Source organism: Diorhabda carinulata, chromosome 7 (genome assembly GCF_026250575.1).
Source record: "Diorhabda carinulata isolate Delta chromosome 7, icDioCari1.1, whole genome shotgun sequence".
In the NCBI taxonomy this organism is placed as follows: domain Eukaryota; kingdom Metazoa; phylum Arthropoda; class Insecta; order Coleoptera; family Chrysomelidae; genus Diorhabda; species Diorhabda carinulata.
Window position 1 is genome coordinate 24,234,872 of NC_079466.1, and position 25,931 is coordinate 24,260,802.

Genomic DNA, 25,931 nt, shown 5'->3' on the forward strand with positions numbered 1-25,931 from the left:
GGTTGTTGTGGTCGTTGCTGGTTTCGATTCGTCTACGTGTTTGACCATAAGGTGTTTAGAAAATGATCCGGATGTACCTGGCCCAAGGGGAAAGCTAAAATTTTCGATTTATCTTTCCCTGTAATCGCCTTTCAGCTCCATACAATTTTCCCAGCGATGTTTTTATAATTCAACCTCTTCAAAATAGTCATTAACTGCAAATCACTTCTTCATTGTTGAAGAATCTTTGACCACCAAGTCTTAGAACATAAAATGAGTGCTAAATCTGGCGAAAAGGGTGCTCAAACGTTGTAGTAAGTTCGCTGCTTCTTTTCCAAATCGAAACCATGACATTTTCTGCAGATGGAACGGTCTTTGACTTATTTGGAGCCGTTTATCTCTTTTTGGTACCTCTTTGTGGATTTTCTTCAACATTTTAAGTGTTGTCGTTAATTTCATCGACCACTGTGACTGTTTATAACGAAGAAACAGCGAGTAAAATCTAGTTCGGTAAATCAAATACTTTTACGATATGAATTACAGCTTTAGAACACGATTTTCGATACAAATATTCCCATTTGGATTGTTCTAAACGTAAAATTGGAATAAATTCAACGAAATCCGTCGACTTTTCTAACGATGTATCTGCCAGTACAATAAATCAAAGAAACCATAGACTGCCAGAGGCACAGAAGGCATTAATTCGGTTTAATGACATTCAATTCTAATTAGATTTGCTAGTACAAACAGCACGAAAATAACCAGGATGTATTAAAAGATAAGTTTATAAGTCACGGGATGTAATTGTAGATATTGAATGTGCGTGAGCTTTGTGAAATGTATAACGAAAACTAGATGGCGCTTACAAGCATGCAAGCGCATTAACTAACCACTAAATTGTGATTTATGGATAACAGAATAATAAAATTATAAATCATACTTAATCTATTACTATTACACACTTCTAAGGAAGAAGATATTTGATTTGTTCGAACCGTTATTTAAAAACTCCAGCGCTCATTGAAAAGTCAATAAATTACCTTCAACAGAAACTATGTGTACTATTATCCTTTTGCATCCTTTTCCTTTCAACCCTGAGAAGAAGAAGAGCTTGAAAGAACCGAAAGAAAGGTCCAAACATAGAACAGAAGGAAGAAAGAAACGAAAAGAAAAACGAAGATGTAGATGAAGAGCTGGGGAAGGGAAATGTGGTTAGATACATTGAGCTGGGTGCATAATAAGAAGAAAACCAGAAAAAATGGTTAAAAGAATAACGCAACGGATCCCATTGTGGCCAAGAAGAAGAGAGGTCAATGGAAACGATGAATTATAAAGAAAACTAGACTCTAAATAGGTCAAAAAAAACCATAATCCGAAAGATTGAAAGGCTTGATGAAGATGTTGATGATGATGACGACGATGATGACGATATTACAGCCCTATACCAAAAAATAAAATTCAAATAGTAATTTTATTGAAGATCCTTCGGTAAATTACAATAAATAACGATTTTGAAATGATTAAATTGAAATTTAATATGCTGTAGACAACGAAATTGATAAAAACTAACAACTAAACGATAATTTTCGATTAGGTGTCGTTTAAATTGGGAAAAAACTGTTGTTATTAGTTTTTTTTTGAAATTCGGGAGACTTAATTGATTTTTGGATCGAATTGAAGGAATTGCTTTACAAATCTTCCGGTAACAGCAGTGTAATTGGAGAATGTCTCCGAATCAACTAGATGTGATGCTGTATGATCTGTATATTCTTCTGGATGCAGTAAAAAAGAGAAAGGAAGACCCAGGAAGAGCTGGAGATGACTCAATTCCAATATAACCTTCATCTGGAAAAGGAAAAAGGCTTCAGGATTAAGTAAGTTGATGGGGAGGTCCTTGGAATTGAAATAAAATAAAATTCTTAAACTTTATTGGCAAATTTTGGATAAAATGATTATTTCAACACTTCCTAGTTTATGAGGTTTTTGCTTATTCAAAAAGTGAAGTACTGAAAGTCAATTTAATAATATAACCTAACATTTCTTCATTTATTTTTTATAACACAGGGAAAAAGGTTGGATTTTATCGGAAATGGGATTAACTCAAATGGGTTTGTTTTATTTATTTATTAAACCAATATTGTTCAGATACCATTAGGTGTATGGCATTATATCAATTTATATAACAATCTTTTTATCATATTAGTGATTTTACCTATTTTTGGATTGAGTATTTTCTGTAAGAAAATGATTAAAATCCCTATTATACCAGGAAACATTACATTCATCGAACAGAACATTTAGGAACCGCAAAGGAGAAATCTGTCAAAAGTGACAGGTTCAAAATCAAACAAAAAGTGATAATGAGCTGTCTATGGATATTTTTCGGGATTCGTGGTAATAAATTAAGACTCTGGATACTATGAAGTGGAAGAAAACACTAAATCAAATAAAATTACGACGAAAAAGATGATTCGGGTCTACATAACCTCGTTTTTAGTATATTTATAGCCAAAGAATTCGAATAACTGGTGAACAAACAGCAAGGGAAAGAAGAAAAAGAAGAAGAAATTGGAGAAGATATCGAAGTTGACTATGAAGAAGAAATATCTAAACAAATCCAAACGAAAATTTCAAAATAATTAATAAACTATGATTTTCTTGCAGTTAAATAAGTTTTTCTACCGGGAAAATGAGAATTTCTAAATCTATAACTTTATTTTGAGTCATTTTTCTGATAAAACCAACCGTTTTCGAGAAAAATCCAAATAAACTTTATCCTTTAACATCTTATACGAAATCTGGTTATTAAATAACAAAACTGGTTACGAGAAAGGGTTTTATTATAAAAATTATTCTACTTTGGAATGCTCCCCTTCAATATCCCCCCTTCCCCTCGCCACGGACCTCAACATAAGTTTTTTCTATTGATCGAAGCAGTGCTGGTGAGGATCTTCAGGAGTTGTGTCGTTTTTTGCTTTAACGCTTCCATCGACTCAAATCGGATCCCTTTCAAAGCAGATCTTTTTCTAACTTTTCAAGTAAATCTGAACAGACACGTTGACGCGAAAACTTTTAGTCAAGAGTCAGATTTTTTGGCACCAACTCCGCACAGACTTTTGTCACGTGTAATTCCTGGTGTAAAATTTTTCTAATCGTTTCTTTATTGGTGTTTACTGCCTCGGCAATCGCCTGGTTGCTTATTCGACCGTCTGCACGCATAATTTGGTTGCTGGTTATCTTCAGGCACTCACTAAAACGCTTTCAGTACTCAAAAACATAGATAATTGTCCCCATACGGAGTTTTTTTCAATTTAACGAGAAATTTGAGATCGATACGTTTTTAGTTACAAAAAAAAAACATTTTCGTTTCAAATAGTGACGGAAACGTGTTTCGGGACAACTCGTTTGTTACCCCACCCGTCTAAGGCGCCCTCTAGGGGACGCAATCTCGTTATTTAATAACCAGACCTCGTACATTTCTGATCGCACGTTAAATTGATATTTTTTTGATTAAACCCAAACGTCTCCATCTACAAAAATAGAATATTTGTCAGTTTTTTTCGTGGAAAACGCTTATTAGAATTATTTTATTCATTCCCTCACTCAAACTTGAAAAATATGAATTTTACGAAAGATATTCATCAAACTTTCCCGAACTCTTTTCTAAAACGTGGAAAATCCATTATTTTGTTCTTTCGTGTATTTATTTCGTTTTTTTTTTCTTAAATATAACCATCTACTTATCAAACAACTCATTCAGAAACTTGCTTTGCCGAAAAATAACTTTGAAACTAGACTAACACACCAAAAGATTTTCGGCGTAATTTTCCACGAAAATTACTTCTGGAAAGTTTCGCAAAAAGACTCATTCGGATTCAATTCGATATTAATATTTCCCATCCGTAGAAAAAATATAATCGACTACATTTTCAAATTAAAAAATCGCGTTTGGAATTTAGTACACAAAAATTTTCCAATAGATTTTCCCACGCTTTCCAAAACGTCTTCTAATGTCACAAATTTTCCAAAAAAAGTTTAGAGAAAGTCAAAAAATAAAGTACGTTGGTAATACTTCACGAAACTCACTTAAAATACAGGGTGATTCATTTGAAAAAACCGAAAAAATTACGTCACAGCATTCCGCAAGATATCTGACGGTTATAATCGCCCAAATTTTTGAAATTGATATCTCAAAAAGACAAAGTAGACACCGAACTTTATCGCACCAATCAATCACTCTGTATATATCGCGGAAATAATTGCCAGCAATCAATAGAACGTTTTCAATCTTAATTAAAACTCCATAAAGAAATTTTCGATCCTTAGGGAAAAATGTAATAAATAAATTAAAGTCCCTAAGCTCTATTTTATATGCATAGATAACCTAATCGATCTGTCACGCAGTCCGACTCACTTAATCGCGTTCTTAGCGTTAACTTCGAGATTAAAGGGGCTGTTGTCTCTTCAGGCACTAAGACTATTTATACAGACTGACGAAAAAAGGAAATAAAGCTTTTATCGCTACGTCAAAGGGCACTGTTTGATTTGTTGGTTTTATTTTATTCATAGTGTACAAGTTTGTAAAAATGTAAAATGGGAATCCAAGAGGGGGCGGTTAATATTATGAATTGTTTATTGAATGGTTAATAATATCGGAATTTCCACGAAATTCAACATTTCCGCGACAAAATGCTTGAAATTTATCGTTGAATACGTTGAGTTTGTGTACAAGAAAAATTTGTATATTCTATCGAGATTTGGTGAAAAATTTTATTTGTTTCGCAATATTTTTTTGAAAAATACCTTGTGGAAGATAGTAGAGGCGCAAGGTTTTGGAAAAAATTGATCGGGATCGATATTAGACTTCACATTGCACAATGAGATGTATCTGGCCAAAATACAAGATTTTATTCGAGTTGGCTTTTGATTATGTACGGATTTTTTGATCCCACGACTTTAATTTATACGAAATTGGGTCCAGAAGTACGTTTAGAAAGCCGAAACGACCAGAAATGTCGAAGAAAGTCCACACGATATAAAAGAATACTCAAAACGCTGGACTGAAAAGGGAAAATCGGTTCCAAAGAAGACAAAGACTGTTCCATCTGCAGACAAGGTTGAAGCGTCGGTTTTTTGGGATATGCGTGTGATAATTTTCAATTACTATCTTGAAAAAAGTTTTAATGAAAAAATCAAGCATTTGATTAACAAGAAAATGTTGTTTCATTTGATTTACACCCCTAATTGAATTATTCTGTGTTAAATCTTGAAAAAAACTCGCGGTTCATAAACAGGTTATTAAACTGAAAAAATGTAAAATGGGAATCCAAAAGGGGGCGGTTAATATTAGGAATTGTTTATTGAATGGTTAATAATATCGGAATTTCCACGAAATTCAACATTTCCGCGACAAAATGCTTGAAATTTATCGTTGAATACGTTGAGTTTGTGTACAAGAAAAATTTGTATATTCTATCGAGATTTGGTGAAAAATTTTATTTGTTTCGCAATATTTTTTTGAAAAACACCTTGTGGAAGATAGTAGAGGCGCAAGGTTTTGGAAAAAATTGATCGGGATCGATATTAGACTTCACATTGCACAATGAGATGTATCTGGCCAAAATACAAGATTTTATTCGGGTTGGCTTTTGATTATGTACGGATTTTTTGATCCCACGACTTTAATTTATACGAAATTGGGTCCAGAAGTACGTTTAGAAAGCCGAAACGACCAGAAATGTCGAAGAAAGTCCACACGATATAAAAGAATACTCAAAACGATGGATCGAAAAGGGAAAACCGGTTTTACTATCTTGAAAAAAGAAAAATTACCAACTGCAACTACAAAATCCGTTATTGCAATGCTCAAAGTTTGATTTACCATTTCTTGCACCCTATTCGCCAGATTTAATCCTCTTTTTGGGAACTGAAGACATGAATCAACAAAAGTCCTTTTTCCAATGTAGGAATTTCCGTTTAAGAAATTGCTGATACGGAAAAAAATCAAAGTATTTAATCCAGATATAGTGTTCATGGTTACCTTGATATTGCATGCTGAAGTAATATTAATTTACCACCATTATAAATGGCACAGTAAAAACCCACCATTAAACTATAATAAATTCCATTTTTGGTAATTTTATAATCAAATTTAAACAACTTAGATCGATATCTATAATTCGACGTGTTCCACCAGATTTAGTTTATTCTGCGACTAAAATTTTCCCAAGAAAAAAAATTAAATTTCCCGTAGAATTCACATACGAGGGCTATCCGATAACTACACAACGTTAATTACGAATATTTCGGTATAGAAATTGCGTTTTTTTATATTTCCCTGTATACAAACTTGAAATTTGCAGTATTTCACGTTGTTTTGGATCAAAATAATAATCCCGAATAGTTATTATCATAAAATTAAATGCGTTTTCGGTTTCTTAAAGAATAAATTAATTCTTATTATTGTTTAAGTTTAGTACCTAAACCGAGTTGGGAATTAATGAGGAAAGTTGAGGTTTAGAAATCCAGACGTGACGTTAAAGTTTAAATCATCTCATTCGTATTCTCATAAACGCGTTATTCCATGTAATTTCTCATAATTACACAGAATTCTCTTTACGACGCTTTGAGATTTTATTTTTTTTGAATAAAAGATCAAAAACAAAAATAAGTTTGTACGGATCCATTATCATACTTAACCTCAAAGTTCCACGCGTCAAAACTGATACAAATCTTTCTAGACATTCATAAAAATTTGATAAATTTTGATCAGCTTAAAGTTTTTCCAAAAAAATCTAAGACGTTCCGCAAACAAAGTAGAAACTTTTTGGATAAACCTCGTAGTTTGTTACGGTGTATATACTGGATTGTAATAATAAAACTTTTGGTATTAACTTTAACAAAATAAACGATCAAACTTGTGTGTATTAGTTTGAAATCGAATTCATTCCGTTTTGAGCACACATTGCGGCCCCAATTCGGCACTTGAGGAAAATAACCTTTAAACGACTAGCGGTCGACGAAGAGTCCACGGAAAGCCACGAAAATATTTGTAATTTCACGCAATGGTTAACAATTTTAATTCGATATTTTCTATAAATGTTCCCGATTTTGGAAAAAGTGTTTTTTGTATAAAACACGAAGAAATTTGATAATTAATGTCATTAGAATGATTTTTTAACAAAAAACCATCGTGGTGATTGATAATTAATCATCTTGTTGATTGAAACGAAATTTGATATAGTACGGGGGCAGGAGAAATGAAATTTTCATATTCACATATTTCTAGATGATATAATAAATATTTGTACAGCCGATCTTAGATTGATTTTGATGAAATTTTGACAGCATGTAGGGAATACGTCAAAAAGTAAAATGTACCCTACAACGATGTGTTCTTTTGCACTAGGGGTGAGTTCCACCCCAATTAGGGGTGAAAATTTTTATGCGCTAAAAATAACCACGGATATTAATAGAAATCGAAATTTTAAGAAAGAAATGTTCCTAGTATTTTTTTTGAAAATTCAATAGTTTTTTAGTTATGCGCGATCGAAAGATTTTTTGAAAAAAACCACGTTTTTAATCGATTTTTCATTAATAACTCAAATAATTTTGGTTTTATCAGAAAAAGTGTGAGATACAAAAATGAAGTTTATAAAAAAACAAAAAGATTGTTTCTTTCAAATTTGCTTTAGGTATAATACAAATCGAGTTATGATTTATTGGAAGTTGAATGTTTTTATCGAACGAATTTTTTTTTAAAAATAACGGAAAAACGGTCAAGTTTTCGATGTAATCGTATCTAACCTTTTTCAAAGTACTTTTAAAAAGCTTTGAAATGAGATTTAGTATAACTTTCTAGCATAAAAACAAAGAAAGTTATGGTCGAAATAAAATCGATTTATATTTTTTTTTTCTAAAAAAACCTTAATTCCACCCTTAGTAATAGTACCCCAATTGCAATTGATATATAATCTAGTGATTATTTATTTTACTCACGTACTAATAATGATTTCTGGTGATTTTCAACCATTTAGAACGCATAATTTCGAAAAAAATTATGTTTAAAGTCGAAAAATCATTTTCGAAATTTTTAAAAAATTCTCTTTTGTTCAAAATTTCTGAAAAACGATGAGATATAAATAAAAATTGATAAGGAACAAAAAGTTAGTATTATTTCTAACAAACGTTCTAATTTTTCCAAAATTTTCGTAACATCTAAAACAACTGAGATATGACCTTACAAATCGTACTTTAACGTATGACTGATACCATTTTCGAACCCTTTAAACGTCGCCCTTTAAAAAATAAAAGTCTAAAGAAATTTAAAACGTTTATACACTTATAGGTTATGAAATTTCCTATAAATCTACGTTTTTACTTATCAATTTGCTTGAAAATTAACCGAGATATTCAAGTCAAAACATTTAAAAAGATGTCCATTTAAACAAAATATTTTAAATATTTGTTTCAATTTTTATTTAAATAATTTTCGGTTAATACGCGATGTACAACACTTTTTGAAACGCCTATTAAGTCTACTAGCTCGGCCACTATCATATAGACAATCATCCAGTGGATTTTCTTCAATATTTCTGAAGTAGTTACCTTATTTGGTCCACCACTGTGCTACTGGTCTTCCCAGATCGTACGGTCTCGTCGAAACTTTGCTATCCAATATAATGAATGGAACTTGAAACATATGGTGACATTTTTCAAGCAACTACCGCCATCTCTACGTCTGTATATTTCTTAGTAATCCGCATTGGATATTAATAGATATGGATTAATGTAATATGGAGATATTAATGATATACCGGTTCCAATAGCATATAATTGTTTCACTAATTTCATATCACACTATTTAAATTAATTGAAGCTGAAGATATTCATGCGAGCTTGAACTTCATGTTTAATAATCCTCTTTCATTGTAAGTTAACGAGCAAAACGTGAAACTGCAATTCGGGATTTCATTTAAGTCAGTTCAGTGGATGTTTTTCGAGAAAATTTCAGAAATTAATGCGAAAATTTCGAGGTATAAATATCTGGATGTAATAATTGAAAGATGTCCCACGACGAGTTAAAACTATCTATATATGGAAAAATACTTATAGTAAAATCATGAAAATTCCTACGTTTGGGTTTTCGGATACGATATTTTTAACTAGAATATTTTCAAAGATGGCCGACTTCCGGTTCTACCGGAAATCGACTGTAACTTTGTTATTTTGAATAGAACACCCTGTATATTAATACATTTTTGAAATTTACGTAAAATTTTAGTAAACTTTTATCTGAGAACTTTTTTCGAAAAATGGGTACTTTTCGAGTTATCAATTTTTTTGTAAAAAATTTTACCCTTTGCAGACCCTTATAAATTATTTTTTTACGAGAATACCCTTAAAAATATGAAAATGGTTTCTGTACGATTGCTTTTAGCAAGGTCAGACGTATTTGAATCTATGTTGAAAAAATGTTTCATTTTATACGGGGTGCGTATGAAAAGTGTTCAAAGTTTAACTTCATTAATATCAAATTTCTTTATTTTTTTTAAATAGAACCACCCGGTTTTTTCTATTTTAATATATACAGGGGTAATTTCGAAAATTTCGAGGTATAAATATCTGGATGCAATAATTGAAAATGGGTAAATTATACAAGATGTCCCTTGACGAGTTAGAACTATCTGTATATATAGCAAAATACTTATAGTAAAATCATGAAAATTCCTACGTGTGGGTTTTCGGATACGATCTTTTTAACTAGAATATTTTCAAAGATGGCCGACTTCCGGTTCTACCGGAAATCGACTGTAACTTTGTTATTTTGAATAGAACACCCTGTATATCAATACATTTTTGAAATTTACTCAAAATTTTAGTATACTTTTATCTGAGAACTTTTTTCGAAAAATGCTTACTTTTCGAGTTATTAGTTTTTTTGTAAAAAATTTTACCCTTTGCAGACCCTTATAAATTATTTTTTTACGAGAATACCCTTAAAGATATGAAAATGGTTTCTGTACCATTACTTTTAGCAAGATCAGACGTATTTGAATCTATATTGAAAAATGTTTAATTTTATACGGGGTGCGTATGAAAAGTGTTCAAAGTTTAACTTCATTAATATCAAATTTCTTTATTTTTTTTTAAATAAAAGCACCCAGTTTTTTCATTTTTATGCGTACAAAATAAGATAAGATGATAAGATAAACAAAAATAATTTTTTCTTTTCTTAGTGTTTCGATCAACGGGTCAAAATAAAATTTAGACACACCTATATTTCTGAAAATTTACAGAAAACATTTAATAATAATAACGGTAACGTTTAGGTATAGGAAAATATACGTAAATTTGTCTTATTTTTCAACCCTGAATGCATTAAAATAGAAAAAACCGGGTGGTTCTATTTAAAAAAATAAAGAAATTTTGATATTTATGAAGTTAAACTTTGAACACTTTTCATACGCACCCCGTATAAAATGGAACATTTTTCAACATAAATTCAAATACGTCTGACCTTACTTAAAGCAATCGTACAGAAATTATTTTCATATCTTCGAGGGTATTTTCATAAAAAAATAATTTATAAGGGTCTGCAAAGGGTAAAATTTTTTACAAAAAAATTAATAACTCGAAAAATACGCATTTTTCGGAAAAAGTTTTCAGACGAAAGTTTGCCAAAATTTCACGTAGATTTGAAAAATGTATTAATATACAGGGTGTTCTATTTAAAATAACAAAATTACAGTAAAATTACGGTAAAAAAATATCAAAAACAGAATAATAGATATTGTGGAGAATATAAGGATTCCTATCGTGTTTTACAGCTGCGGCACTAATTTAAAAGACTCACAGGACCTTGTACGTTATCAATAAACCAAAAGAATGTATCTTTGATATGACTAAAACAACCATTTAGTTGATATCCAAAAATAAACAGCTTAGAAGATGAATAAGTTAATTATGAATTCCAATCGCCAAACAATAAAACAAAATCAAGCAAATTCATTGTAATATAAATAACGCGGCGTGGCTTTGATGTTAATCTACAGATCCTTTATGGAAACCACGATTAATGCATCCATTACTTGTATGCGCTCTCGGTCATCTACATGCTATAAACGGGTTTAACTGTGTAAACTAGTACAACTATTTTAATGAAGCGCAACCAAATTTCCTCGAACTTCATCGAACTCCAGCTAAATTACAGTAAAAGGACACATTCTTGAAGATTGTCGATTTCAACAGAGGCGCTCCATTACTACAAGGAGTATTATCCTTTATCGGCAGAGGGTCTTTCGGTCATTAACAAAGCGAAGGGTTCGAGGCCGATCCAACGATACCATTTCCACTTTTTCAATTACAAATTTCCAGATACGAGAGTTATCTAGGAATATAAGTGAGTCGAGATGAAGTTTCTCATGAAAATTTTGGAGATTCCACATCATCATTCACAGTCACCATCACCAAATACACCAGAGATAATGTATTTTCGAAATATTGATTTGAAGTCTTCAGACATCGAAGAATGTCTATGTCCATTCCCCTGAATTTTCACTCATAACTGTATATAAATTCTGGACGGCTTCTACGAGGACATGATTCATAGTTGGTACTTGGAGTCTGTCGTAAGCTTTCTGTAAGTCAAAATATCTTTTTACCTGGAGTAAAACAAAACAAAATTAGATTAGCGAACCAGAAAATGTACTAATTGTATAACTAACGCAATTGAAGACTGAAAACTGAAGACTGAAGATTGGAAACTGAAGACTGAAGACTGATAACTGAAGACTGAAGACCGAAGACTCATCTCGTTTGCTATAGCAGCCAAAGTATCGCTGTAAACTCCCGAAACGTCAATTTATTATGACTCCTTACTTTGGAGACGTACAAGTCTATAGAATCAGCTACCAAGGCACGTATTTTCCTAGTACTACAACCTGGAGAAGTTGAAGATCAATATCCACATACTAGACATCATTTGAACTACGCTTTTGTGTATTTCTATTGGTCTGACTCGCTTTTGTCTGGAAGTTTTCCCGTTTTTAGTACCTTCAGGTCTTTTTCCACGTTATTCCTGATGTGCAGTACGTTTGAATCATTCTCCATATTTGTCTTTATCCGTTGTAAAATCTTCCTCTTGATTCTTCCCAGGATTATTCCGAATATTCGCTTTGAAACTGCTCAATCAATTTTGTCCTTGCTCTCATCGATATCTTCCTCTGGATTCATTGGTGAAATTGATTGTTTCGAAAGAACTTTTTTATCTGATACTATCCACCGAATATGTTGTTTCGTTTCCCGTATTCTCTTTTCCGTTTAAGAGGATCGAAAACCATTTAAACAAAAATTTATACTAAGCGAATGTCAAGTTAAATGGAATGTTACATTTCCAACAACGATGAAATAACAAGTAAAAGTCGTTCGACTCCGGATTGGGCACGTTTTCTCCTTACAAAAATATCTTATCCGAAAAGACCATCCTCCCAAATGGGACCGATGCGGCGCACATAAATCCAAGTGAACGTTTAAGGAAAATGTCCTGCGTATAGACGAAATAAGAAAAATTTTCGCGGGACCTCCAATAAATCGGACGCTAACTAAGGAATTATTAACATTTATACGTTTATTTACTAACATACATTCATAATTTGGTGTCAAATATTTCGTTTTTTGACGTCAGTCACTTTCCTCTTTATTGACACACAGACGGCGCTGTCATTGTCAAATCCGTATGACGTTTACGAAGTACCAACTGTCAAAAGTTTACATGTGAAGTTTAATGACATTTCAAGCTTAAAAATTGCTTCAAAAGTGTTATCCGGACTCTGTACCATCGAACTGAACCATTTGTTGAATTTAAACGTGATCGTACAGACGTCGATGATGGTGAACGTTCTGATCGACCAATTGAGATTAGTGTTGATGATTCGGAAAATTTGTTTGGTTATGTTTACACGTGATAAATCAGATTTTTTGCATCGATATGTCACAATAGATCCTCCGGTATCAAAACTATCAACATCTGAGTGGATTTCAACCGGTGAATCACGTCCAAAAAACACAACAATCAGCTGGGAATGGTATGTCTTCAGTATGTCAAAAAGAAAAAGCGAAAAAGTGGTAGTATAGTCCAGATCTTGCCCCCAGTGACTACTAGCTATTCGCTGATATCCAAAAAGCTAAGATATTCAGTTGAAATGAAGAAGCAACTGCTGAAATTGAAGTTTATTTTGAGACAAAAGACAAATCCTTCACAAGCACGTCATCGATAAGTTAGAGAAGCGTTGTAACGATTGGATTGTTCTTGAAGGAGTATCTTATGGGATGTTGATGTTTCTAACACTTTCACAGCAGTTTCAAACTCTTGAACATCACATTTTTAACCTAACCTAACCACGACTTGTTATTTATATTGTTGTCGATGTAACTAACTGCGGTTAACTGCAAATTGTTGATGGAAATTTACGAAACGAAACATTTTTTTGTAGAAAAAATATAAAATTAAGTGTATGAAAACGTCGTACAATCGCGGAAAGTGTTTTTGAGTATTCACGTCATTATCTTGCGTACCCATTCAATGTTTCCGCTTCCGAATAAAAAAAAAAGTTTTCTCACGAATAGGACTACACTTTTTTTTATATATATATCCGAGTCCCGATTCACGATCAGCCCTCTTAGAATTCGCCAGTTCCAAATTAGGTTTTTTTGCCACAAAAAACCAATCAATAACCTCGCCGTAATTTCCACCATCCCAAACTAATATATATTTTCCTCGAGTTTAGAAAGAAGGTATATAGAGTCGGTGATTAACATCTAGTAACATTAAATGGTGAAAATATAAATTTATAATCAAAGTTTGTAGTTTATAGCTTCGAGGAATGCTTGTCGTGGAGGTTGTGCTGATCTGGAGCTAGCCACAACGTTCTATATTGTTTTACAGTCTTCTTAAATCAAAATCCCTCCAATTTTCACCTGGTTTCTTGTCGTCCTACTTCCAAAACATCCCCAAACCACCACCGAACCTCCGCCTCCACCTAACCAACCAATATTCTTTCATATAAAATGCAGATCCCTAGATTTATTGATCTGAGTTGTTGTCTCTTGAACGGTTGTGGTTTCTCGAGACCAGTTGCGATCCACGGTACGTCGAGGTATTTCAAATTGGATCCCAATGAAGATAAAACTTACAACAAGTGATTAACATCTAATAACATTAAATGGTGAAAATATAAATTTATAATCAAAGTTTGTAGTTTATAGCTTCGAGGAATGCTTGTCGTGGAGGTTGTGCTGATCTGGAGCTAGCCACAACGTTCTATATTGTTTTACAGTCTTCTTAAATCAAAATCCCTCCAATTTTCACCTGGTTTCTTGTCGTCCTACTTCCAAAACATCCCCAAACCACCACCGAACCTCCGCCTCCACCTAACCAACCAATATTCTTTCATATAAAATGCAGATCCCTAGATTTATTGATCTGAGTTGTTGTCTCTTGAACGGTTGTGGTTTCTCGAGACCAGTTGCGATCCACGGTACGTCGAGGTATTTCAAATTGGATCCCAATGAAGATAAAACTTACAACAAGTGATTAACATCTAATAACATTAAATGGTGAAAATATAAATTTATAATCAAAGTTTGTAGTTTATAGCTTCGAGGAATGCTTGTCGTGGAGGTTGTGCTGATCTGGAGCTAGCCACAACGTTCTATATTGTTTTACAGTCTTCTTAAATCAAAATCCCTCCAATTTTCACCTGGTTTCTTGTCGTCCTACTTCCAAAACATCCCCAAACCACCACCGAACCTCCGCCTCCACCTAACCAACCAATATTCTTTCATATAAAATGCAGATCCCTAGATTTATTGATCTGAGTTGTTGTCTCTTGAACGGTTGTGGTTTCTCGAGACCAGTTGCGATCCACGGTACGTCGAGGTATTTCAAATTGGATCCCAATGAAGATAAAACTTACAACAAGTGATTAACATCTAATAACATTAAATGGTGAAAATATAAATTTATAATCAAAGTTTGTAGTTTATAGCTTCGAGGAATGCTTGTCGTGGAGGTTGTGCTGATCTGGAGCTAGCCACAACGTTCTATATTGTTTTACAGTCTTCTTAAATCAAAATCCCTCCAATTTTCACCTGGTTTCTTGTCGTCCTACTTCCAAAACATCCCCAAACCACCACCGAACCTCCGCCTCCACCTAACCAACCAATATTCTTTCATATAAAATGCAGATCCCTAGATTTATTGATCTGAGTTGTTGTCTCTTGAACGGTTGTGGTTTCTCGAGACCAGTTGCGATCCACGGTACGTCGAGGTATTTCAAATTGGATCCCAATGAAGATAAAACTTACAACAAGTGATTAACATCTAATAACATTAAATGGTGAAAATATAAATTTATAATCAAAGTTTGTAGTTTATAGCTTCGAGGAATGCTTGTCGTGGAGGTTGTGCTGATCTGGAGCTAGCCACAACGTTCTATATTGTTTTACAGTCTTCTTAAATCAAAATCCCTCCAATTTTCACCTGGTTTCTTGTCGTCCTACTTCCAAAACATCCCCAAACCACCACCGAACCTCCGCCTCCACCTAACCAACCAATATTCTTTCATATAAAATGCAGATCCCTAGATTTATTGATCTGAGTTGTTGTCTCTTGAACGGTTGTGGTTTCTCGAGACCAGTTGCGATCCACGGTACGTCGAGGTATTTCAAATTGGATCCCAATGAAGATAAAACTTACAACAAGTGATTAACATCTAATAACATTAAATGGTGAAAATATAAATTTATAATCAAAGTTTGTAGTTTATAGCTTCGAGGAATGCTTGTCGTGGAGGTTGTGCTGATCTGGAGCTAGCCACAACGTTCTATATTGTTTTACAGTCTTCTTAAATCAAAATCCCTCCAATTTTCACCTGGTTTCTTGTCGTCCTACTTCCAAAACATCCCCAAACCACCACCGAACCTCCGCCTCCACCTAACCAACCAATATTCTTTCATATAAAATGCAGATCCCTAGATTTATTGATCTGAGTTGTTGTCTCTTGAACGGTTGTGGTTTCTCGAGACCAGTTGCGATCCACGGTACGTCGAGGTATTTCAAATTGGATCCCAATGAAGATAAAACTTACAACAAGTGATTAACATCTAATAACATTAAATGGTGAAAATATAAATTTATAATCAAAGTTTGTAGTTTATAGCTTCGAGGAATGCTTGTCGTGGAGGTTGTGCTGATCTGGAGCTAGCCACAACGTTCTATATTGTTTTACAGTCTTCTTAAATCAAAATCCCTCCAATTTTCACCGGGTTTCTTGTCGTCCTACCTCCAAAACATCCCCAAACCACCACCGAACCTCCGCCTCCACCTAACCAACCAATATTCTTTCATATAAAATGCAGATCCCAAGATTTATTGATCTGAGTTGTTGTCTCTTGAACGGTTGTGGTTTCTCGAGACCAGTTGCGATCCACGGTACGTCGAGGTATTTCAAATTGGATCCCAACGAAGACAAAACTTACAACAAGACAACGTCCATTATGTCGCTTCCAATCTAAAGACTCGGGAGGTTCTAGGAGGCGCCTCCAATGAAAAATAATATTGTTTTTGACATCATTTTGGTTGAGTAAGTGAAGGGATTTAGTGGTTATGCTCCAAACTTCATTCATCAATGGATGAATTTGTTATTTTTGATCTGCAAATCTAGTTAGATATTTAAAAGAAAATTAAACGTTTTTAAAGTTAGTATTCACGAAAATTTGATACAAATACGTTTATTTGGTTTATTTGTAATGTAACGAGCAACAGTTCATCGGTTCTTGGTATAATGGAGTAGGATAATTAAGAGATGGATACAATACGGGAATGACTCGTCGAAACCGCTACAGAAACGTAAATAATCGTAAAACTTTCCGCTCCACCAGGTGTTGTTCGCTTTATTGCTCTTTCAAATTACGTACAAACCCGAAGCAAAGTTTGTATACTTGTACCTTACATTTTTTTCATGTAAAAACAGTTCGTAATATCCAATTTTCATCATATAGAAAAGATTAATGGTTTTTTGGAAAATATAAAGTTCGATATTTAACTACCTCTTCATTTTTGGGTACAGGAAATAATCCTAAGGGGCTAAATCCGGAGAATAGGGTGCTAAATGGACTGTTTTTGATCGATTTAATCATTTTTCAAGATGGTAAATAAAAATTATCTCAAAAAACCGACGCCATGACTTTGTTTGCCTTTGGAACCGGATCTTCCTTTCCAGGTACTTCTTGAACCATCCTAAATACTTCCAAATGAACTCTTTGATCTCAAATATCATCAATAATGACTTTTATATCATAATTCGTATCAGTTCTTTCTGATTCCACATCTGAATCTGAGCATAGCACCAAGATAAATCCCTGCTCGTTAACAAGAAATTTTCGTTGTGTAACCAACTTGTCTCGGTATTTTTTTTGTTTCTGATTCAATTTTCGTTCGTTACGAACTAAAACATTCACAGCAGTTAATGTTTTTCAATAGAGTATGTACCCGGCTTTTTGCCGATTAAAACTTTACAGGTATAGAGAGATAAAACTACGTCACAAATGTTGTAAAGGGTTTTATCGAGTCTTCGAACAATAAACGTTCCAACAACATGCAGAATCTAGCTAAATACCAAGGATTAATTTACCAAATTCGAGCTAACTGATTGTTGTATCTATAAACGTTTCTAAAAATATTTCGAAGTAGCTCCCAAACTAACGGCGAGTCAATATAATTTATCTCTTTAGGAAAAGATTGCGGGTCTTTGTGGAATCTTCTAATTTATTGCCGCAGACGATTCGGAAAAAGAAACCTGCTAGAATAATACCGTTTGTTCCCAATAAAACCTCATTAACGTTACTTTATCCCCAAGGAGTTTATTTGTACATTAATTTACCACAAATATATTTACAATACAACCTCCTCGAAAAGCCACGTTTTCTATTATGTAACAGTGCCTGAATCTTTGTCTAGGTCCTCTGTCTAACTCGTCTTTTTACATGCAAGCACAAGTTTTCGTTTAAGAAAAGAACGGAGCTTCATTATCCGTCAGTCCAATTGACGTTTTTCTTTGACAAATAATTCAGAAGTTTGTAGTTAATTTGGGGCTACTAGACGATTTTTTGCCTCAAATTTAGCTACCTTAAGTTTTCTTCTTGCTATCCAGCGTTTCTTTGAGGTCTTATTGGACTTGAACATCAGTTAGAACTGAATTTTTCAACAACCGTACAACTAAATTGTATTTATAGATACTTACAAGTAAATTTATCTGTTTTTTGCGTATCTGTATAAATATTTTTTTGCATATAAATAAATTTTCATCGCGCAATTTCATTTTTGGATAATTTTCGTGAATTATAATATTGAAAGGGCGGATCTGATTGCTACGTCTCTGAATAATTCATCCCCACATCAGGAGAATTTGAAAAATTGGAAAATAATTCACCAGAAGTTGCCTCGAACACGTTCTCGAAGTTCTGTCGAATTATTTTCGGCTTATCTCAATTTCCTCGCGATATTACTACTGATAATATCGTCGAATGTGAAAAAAATGATGTTATTTTCTCCGTATAAACTAATCAAAAATAACAGGAAAATTTATTTTCGCTACAACTGATTTGAGAGATAAAATAATCGCAAGTCAACCGAAAACGGTTAAGATTTTCGGTTTACGGTTCATTAGACACTGTGTTATCCCGATAAAAACAGAAGAAGTGACAAACGGGGTGATTATAATGAAAGAAGAGGAAATTGATATACTGGACGTACAATTTTCACTACGTAGACACGTATTGTACAAATTCTTATTTATTACACGGAGTTTTTTGGGTATTGATACGAAAAATTGAAAGGGGAGTAGATGACTATTGAAAATTTTCTCATACGACCCTCCGTTTTTGAATTATAAGCGTTCAAAATTGCGAAATCAGAACGTATATTTCTTGAAAACAAGATGTAGAATGGTTAACAACCCGTAACTTTCACAGGGACAACCTGGGACAACCTGTACAATCTAGAGATGGCAAAAATGGGTTTTTCAATCGATTTTTAACAAAAATGTACTCCTTGTTTAACTCGATAAAATTTATGGTTTAGGAGATATGTCGAGTTTTAGATCGTTGTACATGTCATGCCATAAAAAGACATTCTAGAAAAAAATATCGCAAATTGTGATTCAATTTTCTATTATCCACCCGGTAAATATAATTTAAGTCATTAAAATGCGAAAAATTGTGGAAAATTTATCAATTTACTATATACAGGGAGCTCAGGGAATTGATGTAAAAATTCGGGTGTTGTAACTTTCACAGGGACAACCTGTACAATCTAGAGATGGCAAAAATGGGTTTTTCAATCGATTTTTAACAAAAATGTACTCCTTGTTTAACTCGATAAAATTTATGGTTTAGGAGATATGTCGAGTTTTAGATCGTTGTACATGTCATGCCATAAAAAGACATTCTAGAAAAAAATATCGCAAATTGTAATTCAATTTTCTATTATCCACCCGGTAATTATAATTTAAGTCATTAAAGTGCGAAAAATTGTGGAAAATTTATCGATTTACTATATACAGGGAGCTCTAGGAATTGATGTAAAAATTCGGGAGTTGTAACTTTCACAGGGACAACCTGTATAATCTAGAGATGGCAAAAATGGGTTTTTCAATCGATTTTTAACAAAAATGTATTCTTTGTTTAACTCGATAAAATTTATAGTTTAGGAGATATGTCGAGTTTTAGATCGTTGTACATGTCATGCCATAAAAAGACATTCTAGAAAAAAATATCGCAAATTGTAATTCAGTTTTCTATTATCCACCCGGTAATTATAATTTAAGTCATTAAAATGCGAAAAATTGTGGAAAATTTATCAATTTACGATATACAGGGAGCTCTAGGAATTGATGTAAAAATTCGGGAGTTGTAACTTTCACAGGGACAACCTGTACAATCTAGAGATGACAAAAATGGGTTTTTCAATCGATTTTTAACAAAAATGTTCTCTTTATTTAACTCGATAAAATTTATAGTTTAGGAGATATGTCGAGTTTTAGATCGTTGTACATGTCATGCCATAAAAAGACATTCTAGAAAAAAATATCGCAAATTGTAATTCAGTTTTCTATTATCCACCCGGTAATTATAATTTAAGTCATTAAAATGCGAAAAATTGTGGAAAATTTATCAATTTACGATATACAGGGAGCTCTAGGAATTGATGTAAAAATTCGGGAGTTGTAACTTTCACAGGGACAACCTGTACAATCTAGAGATGACAAAAATGGGTTTTTCAATCGATTTTTAACAAAAATGTTCTCTTTATTTAACTCGATAAAATTTATAGTTTAGGAGATATGTCGAGTTTTAGATCGTTGTACATGTCATGCCATAAAAAGACATTCTAGAAAAAAATATCGCAAATTGTAATTCAATTTTCTATTATCCACCCGGTAATTATAATTTAAGTCATTAAAGTGCGAAAAATTGTGGAAAATTTATCAATTTACGATATACAGGGAGCTCTAGGAATTGATGTAAAAATTCGGGAGTTGTAACTTTCACAGGGACAACCTGTATAATCTAGAGATGGCAAAAATGGGTTTTTCAATCGATTTTTAACAAAAATGTATTCTTTGTTTAACTCGATAAAATTTATGGTTTAGGAGATATGTCGAGTTTTAGATCGTTGTACATGTCATGCCATAAAAAGACATTCTAGAAAAAAATATCGCAAATTGTAATTCAATTTTCTATTATCCACCCGGTAATTATAATTTAAGTCATTAAAGTGCGAAAAATTGTGGAAAATTTATCGATTTACTATATACAGGGAGCTCTAGGAATTGATGTAAAAATTCGGGAGTTGTAACTTTCACAGGGACAACCTGTACAATCTAGAGATGGCAAAAATGGGTTTTTCAATCGATTTTTAACAAAAATGTATTCTTTGTTTAACTCGATAAAATTTATAGTTTAGGAGATATGTCGAGTTTTAGATTTCAAGAAAACCATTCGCCATAAAAGAAAATTCCTGCCTTGTAAAGGTGAAATTTGCTTTTTTGTAATTACCAATACATAGTTCACTGTTCACTGAAGACATCTGCTAAGACTATTCCAGTTGATAAAGTAGCAGATCTTGAATAATTCAGTCTCTAGTTGTAACTTTTGGAATCATTGGAAACGAGGATTCATTAGTGAAAATCGTACATTCTTACTGGTTTGTGACTGAAATTTAAAATCGAGAACAAATTTCAGTTATCCGTAGAAACGAATTTCATTTTTTCATCCCGTTTTCCTGAAATATTTGCCTCGATTTCTCTTTCCGTCAAATAAACAATAAAAATCGAATATATACTTTATTCGACACTTTTTTCTATCGAATTTCATCGCTATTAAATTTCCGCGAGTGTTTCCAATTAAATTTCTCGACTTTAAAAATCTAAGAATGTTCGAAAAACAAAAAAATTCTTTGAGAATCACGTTGTGAAAAGAAACGGCTTGTAAAATCGTCTCTTTCTCTTTGACGACTCCCAAAGTTTCCCTGAACGAATGTTGTAGTTGCCTGAATCCCAAACGGAACAAAGTTCGAAAGCATCCACACTTAGAACAAGAGAAGTCCTGACAAGTCAGTGATAAATTCTCACTGACTTTTTTTTCTTATTTCTCTTTCCCCGGAAAGGAATTTTATTGCAGTCTATCAGATATACTTTAGGAAAACAAATAAAATTCGATCCACGAAAAAATTCCTCATTTAGAAGACAAACTTCATTCATACACTCAAATTCATTCACTTTCTAACTGTTAATATTAAGAAAAAGAAAAATCCGCCGCATTTAGCTGAAAAGAAAACGTTGTTTCATCAAGACAACTCACCAGCTCAAAAAATCGTTATTACAATGAACAAAATTAACGAATTAACGTTTGAATTCCTACTTTATGCGCCCCTTTCGCCAGATTTAGTCCTCTCGGATTATTTTCTACTCCCACACATTGTATCCTTCAAGAGTTTTTAGACTGAACAAGCTCTAAAGCTTCTGGAGTAGTCTTCGTTTCCAGTGAACCAAAAACTCCCAAACAACCTCCATTATGTATTTGATTTGTTTGACAACGTGGTCTGCACATTATTTGGATTATTTGTTTGTCTTACGCTGATTTTCTGTTGAAATTGAAACTTTCTTTTCAATTTCTTTTGGTGTAAACTTTCATTTATACTGTAAACAAAATGTATATGTGACGCAGGATCACTGACATCTATTGGATGAAGTGACAGGTACGTTCATGAATATACCTGTTAAATTTTAACTTATTGGAAAACAATTGCGTAATTGAGTAATAAATACGCAATCTAGTACATAAATATTTCAAAATAATTAAATCGAAATAACCGTTTTCCACGCAACGAAAAGCACAATCTAATTGCGAAGGAATCGCACGTTTCCTTTTAAGCCACATCAACCGCAATCTCATTCTACCCTATTATCTTTTAATTAGACCAATCAAATATTCAATAGAGCGTCACCTGGTAAAAATAACGTTTTGCACAACAAAATTTTCCCGAAAGGTAGCGTGCGCTTAATAAAGTTGATGTAATCGGCGGATAGATGGCGATGAAATCTGGTCAATAAGAGAATGTATTCAATTCGATCCTAGGCACTAATAGTGCAGGTAAAATAGTTTTAAGCTCGAAATTAAATTGGGAGTTTGTGATTTTGTAAATTCTCAGAGGTTTTCGGTTACTGAATAAGCAACTTTTTTATCGAATTTTTTGAACGCCGATAACTCGATCATTAAGAGGAATTCGAAAAAAAGCGTTGGGATAAAAAATGTAGAGTATTAAATTTTCTACAAAAAAGGTCTGTAGTCGTTTTTTCGTTGGAGCCACTATTTCTGAATAAATCTCCCTCAACGCCGAAAGCCAAAGCATTCGCTCGAGAATTCCCGCTAGTGTGGATTCAATTTACGTTCCAAGCGCACATGGAAACTGTTTTAACTCTTTTCGATTTGGTGAATTTCCGAAAATCTTGCGAAATGAAGCACTTGAAGTTTCAATGAATATATTTCATAACTCGCCATATAAATAAGCAAATCCAACTAGAGATTTATCCTTTTATTTTCAATATTTTCACGTATATAAAACACATGAATTATTTCTTGATTCCAATGAACTAATTTTCAAAAAACGCCATCTTGAACACTAATATATTTTTGAGCGTTCAAACCCATTTTATAACGAAAATTTTGAAGTTAGGAAAAAATACTTTGAATCCTTTTTTGAAGAGAATTTTGTCCTCTACATTTTTTGTTCTAAAAGTTTTTTCCGAATTCCTCCTAGTTTTCGAGTTATTTGAGTTTCAAAATATTTTTGAGCGTTCAAATCCATTTTATAATGGAAATTTTGAGGGTAGGAAAAAATACTTAAAATCCTTTTTTGTAGAGAATTTTGTACTCTACATTTTTTGTTACGACAGTTTTTTCCGAATTCCTCCTAGTTTTCGAGTTATTCGCGTTTCAAAATATTTTTGAGCATTCAAACCCATTTTATAGTAGAAATTTTGAAGTTAGGAAAAAATACTTGAGACACTTTTTTGAAGAGAATTTTGTCCTCTACATTTTTTGTTCCAAAAGTTTTTTCCGAATTCCTCCTAGTTTTCGACTTATTCGCGATTCAAAATATTTTTGAGCGTTCCCACCCATTTTATAATAGAAATTTTGAGGTTAGGAAAAAATACTTGAGATACTTTTTTGTAGAGAATTCTGTCCTCTACATTTTTTGTCCTGGAAGTTTTTTCCGAATTTCCGCGTTTCAAAATATTTTTGAGCTTTTAAATCTATTTTATAATAGAAATTTTGAGGTTAGGAACTCTAAATTTTTCATTACTGCAGTTATTTTATTTTATTATCCCAAAACCTTCCATAATCTAGAAAATCAAAACCGCCCAATTTAATTTAAAGTTTTAGCTCAAAATAGCCTAATTTGCCTGCACTATTAACACATAAATTGCATGCAGAATGGAAGTCTCACATTGGATACGTTGTATTCTACCCTTTATGATATGTGTCGTTATATATGAAAAGGGTCCGCAGCCCTTCTTGAAATTTTATGTTATGGCTTACAATTTACAGATATGATATTATTTACTAACAGCTATGGAACGTCTGTGAGAAAAAACTATTTATAAAAACGATGGAGAAATGACATGTTTATGATAATCAATTTTGATAACGGAAATTATGAGGGGTGAATGAACTTTTTTATTAAATTTCGACTCCTAAATCTTTCACGAGGACTTTCAAATTATTAGCTATAGAATATTCCCCCAGTATTAAAATATTATTAATTACAAAGTTGCTGAATAGCCCAATAGTCCAGACCGATGTAAAACAACGTTGTCAGATTTTTTATGTTTCGTTTAAATTATGTATTTGCACTCGTTTTGTCGTTTTTTTTGTTTCTAAATTTTTAGATCACGATGGTCAGTCTGAATTGCATCGCGTGGTTAAAAAAAAAGTACAACTGAATCTACCCAAACACTTCACGTCTATAAAAGCTCAAACTAGATCTAACGCGACCTTGAATTGTCCTTATGAAGATGACATCAGAAATAAAAACGTAACGGTAAGTTAAAACAAACCTATTTAGCAAAAATTGATTTATCAATCGATTTGTTAACGTTTAACTCGATCAAATTTACGGTTTAGTAGATTTTGAGATCGTTCGCCAAATCGTTTTGTTTATCTATCTAATATCGAGAATGATTTACAAATTTCTAAATGATTAAAAGATTAAAATATGTCAAGTCAAAATTGGAACGTGGTTTATAAATATTTGTTTCAATTTTGGATATTAGTGTCACAAAAGATTACAAGATGTTTTACTATAATCAATATCACTGGAAAATTTTCAAAATCAATATAAACAAATAAATGAAATCTATTACGACTTATTATGTATTCCTCTAGATGTCTTAAATTTACAGATTTCTACATTTAATATTTATTTCAATCGTCTATAGTTGCTTTAGTCCTTAAGAGATGTCAGGATGATATGATTTCTATTTCTATAAAGTATGTTTTAGTTTATAGTATGAAGATTGTTATAAAATATGCGTTATAGTAGGTGTAGTTTCGTAGTAGTTGAATATTCAATATTTATATTAATGAAAATACCTTATTTGATTACGTCAGTCGATAAACTAGATTATTTTAATCAATAAAATGCATAGTATATGCGTTTTATGAAAGATGTCAGCACAAACAAGCATCACAGATCAACTACATTTAGATGGATCATGACAATGTTTTTGTTCTAACCAAATTGACGTCGACTGGTGGACTGAACTTGAACTACTAATATGACATCTATCATGAAATAGTGGCAAATTTAAATTTTATTCATGTATTTTGAATTATTTGAAGTTAGTTCATACTGCTACCTCAGAAATAATGAATTTTAAAAGCTATGTTTTTGTTTATATTTCTCAAAATTACATATTTTAGGATATAGTATAACAGAATATAAATTTTTGAAAACTATTGGGGTATTTATTATAGTTGTAATCTTGTTTGGTGAAACATATTCAAGTTATTACCTTACATTACTAAGTAAAATGGACAAAAAAGCTTTTAAAAATAATCTAATAATCCTTCAATTATAATAATAACATAAATATAACGTGTATGTATTTATTATTAAAATAAAAGTGAAATTTGGAGAAAAAAATATATATTTCAAACAAAATATTGCTAAAATAGATAATTGAAATGTTGTATCTTAGTGATTATACCTAATTTTAATAAAATTCATCACTTGAACTTCATAATCCATCATTTACAGTTGATTTAGTTTTATTTTTAGCCGGCAGCCATTTATTAAACCATTTTAAGTCCTTATGAAGATTTGGGAA

At 32.4% G+C, this 25,931-nt stretch overlaps 1 protein-coding gene across 1 annotated transcript in view; it reads left to right on the top strand.

Annotated features, from left to right (window-relative positions):
- The window catches only part of LOC130896608 (uncharacterized), a 63,252-nt gene that overhangs the window by 17,382 nt on the left and 19,939 nt on the right, over positions 1–25,931 (top strand). Inside the window, exon 3 of the mRNA XM_057804804.1 lies at positions 24,492–24,643. Coding sequence (XP_057660787.1) covers positions 24,492–24,643 — 152 coding nt within the window. The remainder of the gene's footprint in view (positions 1–24,491; positions 24,644–25,931) is intronic.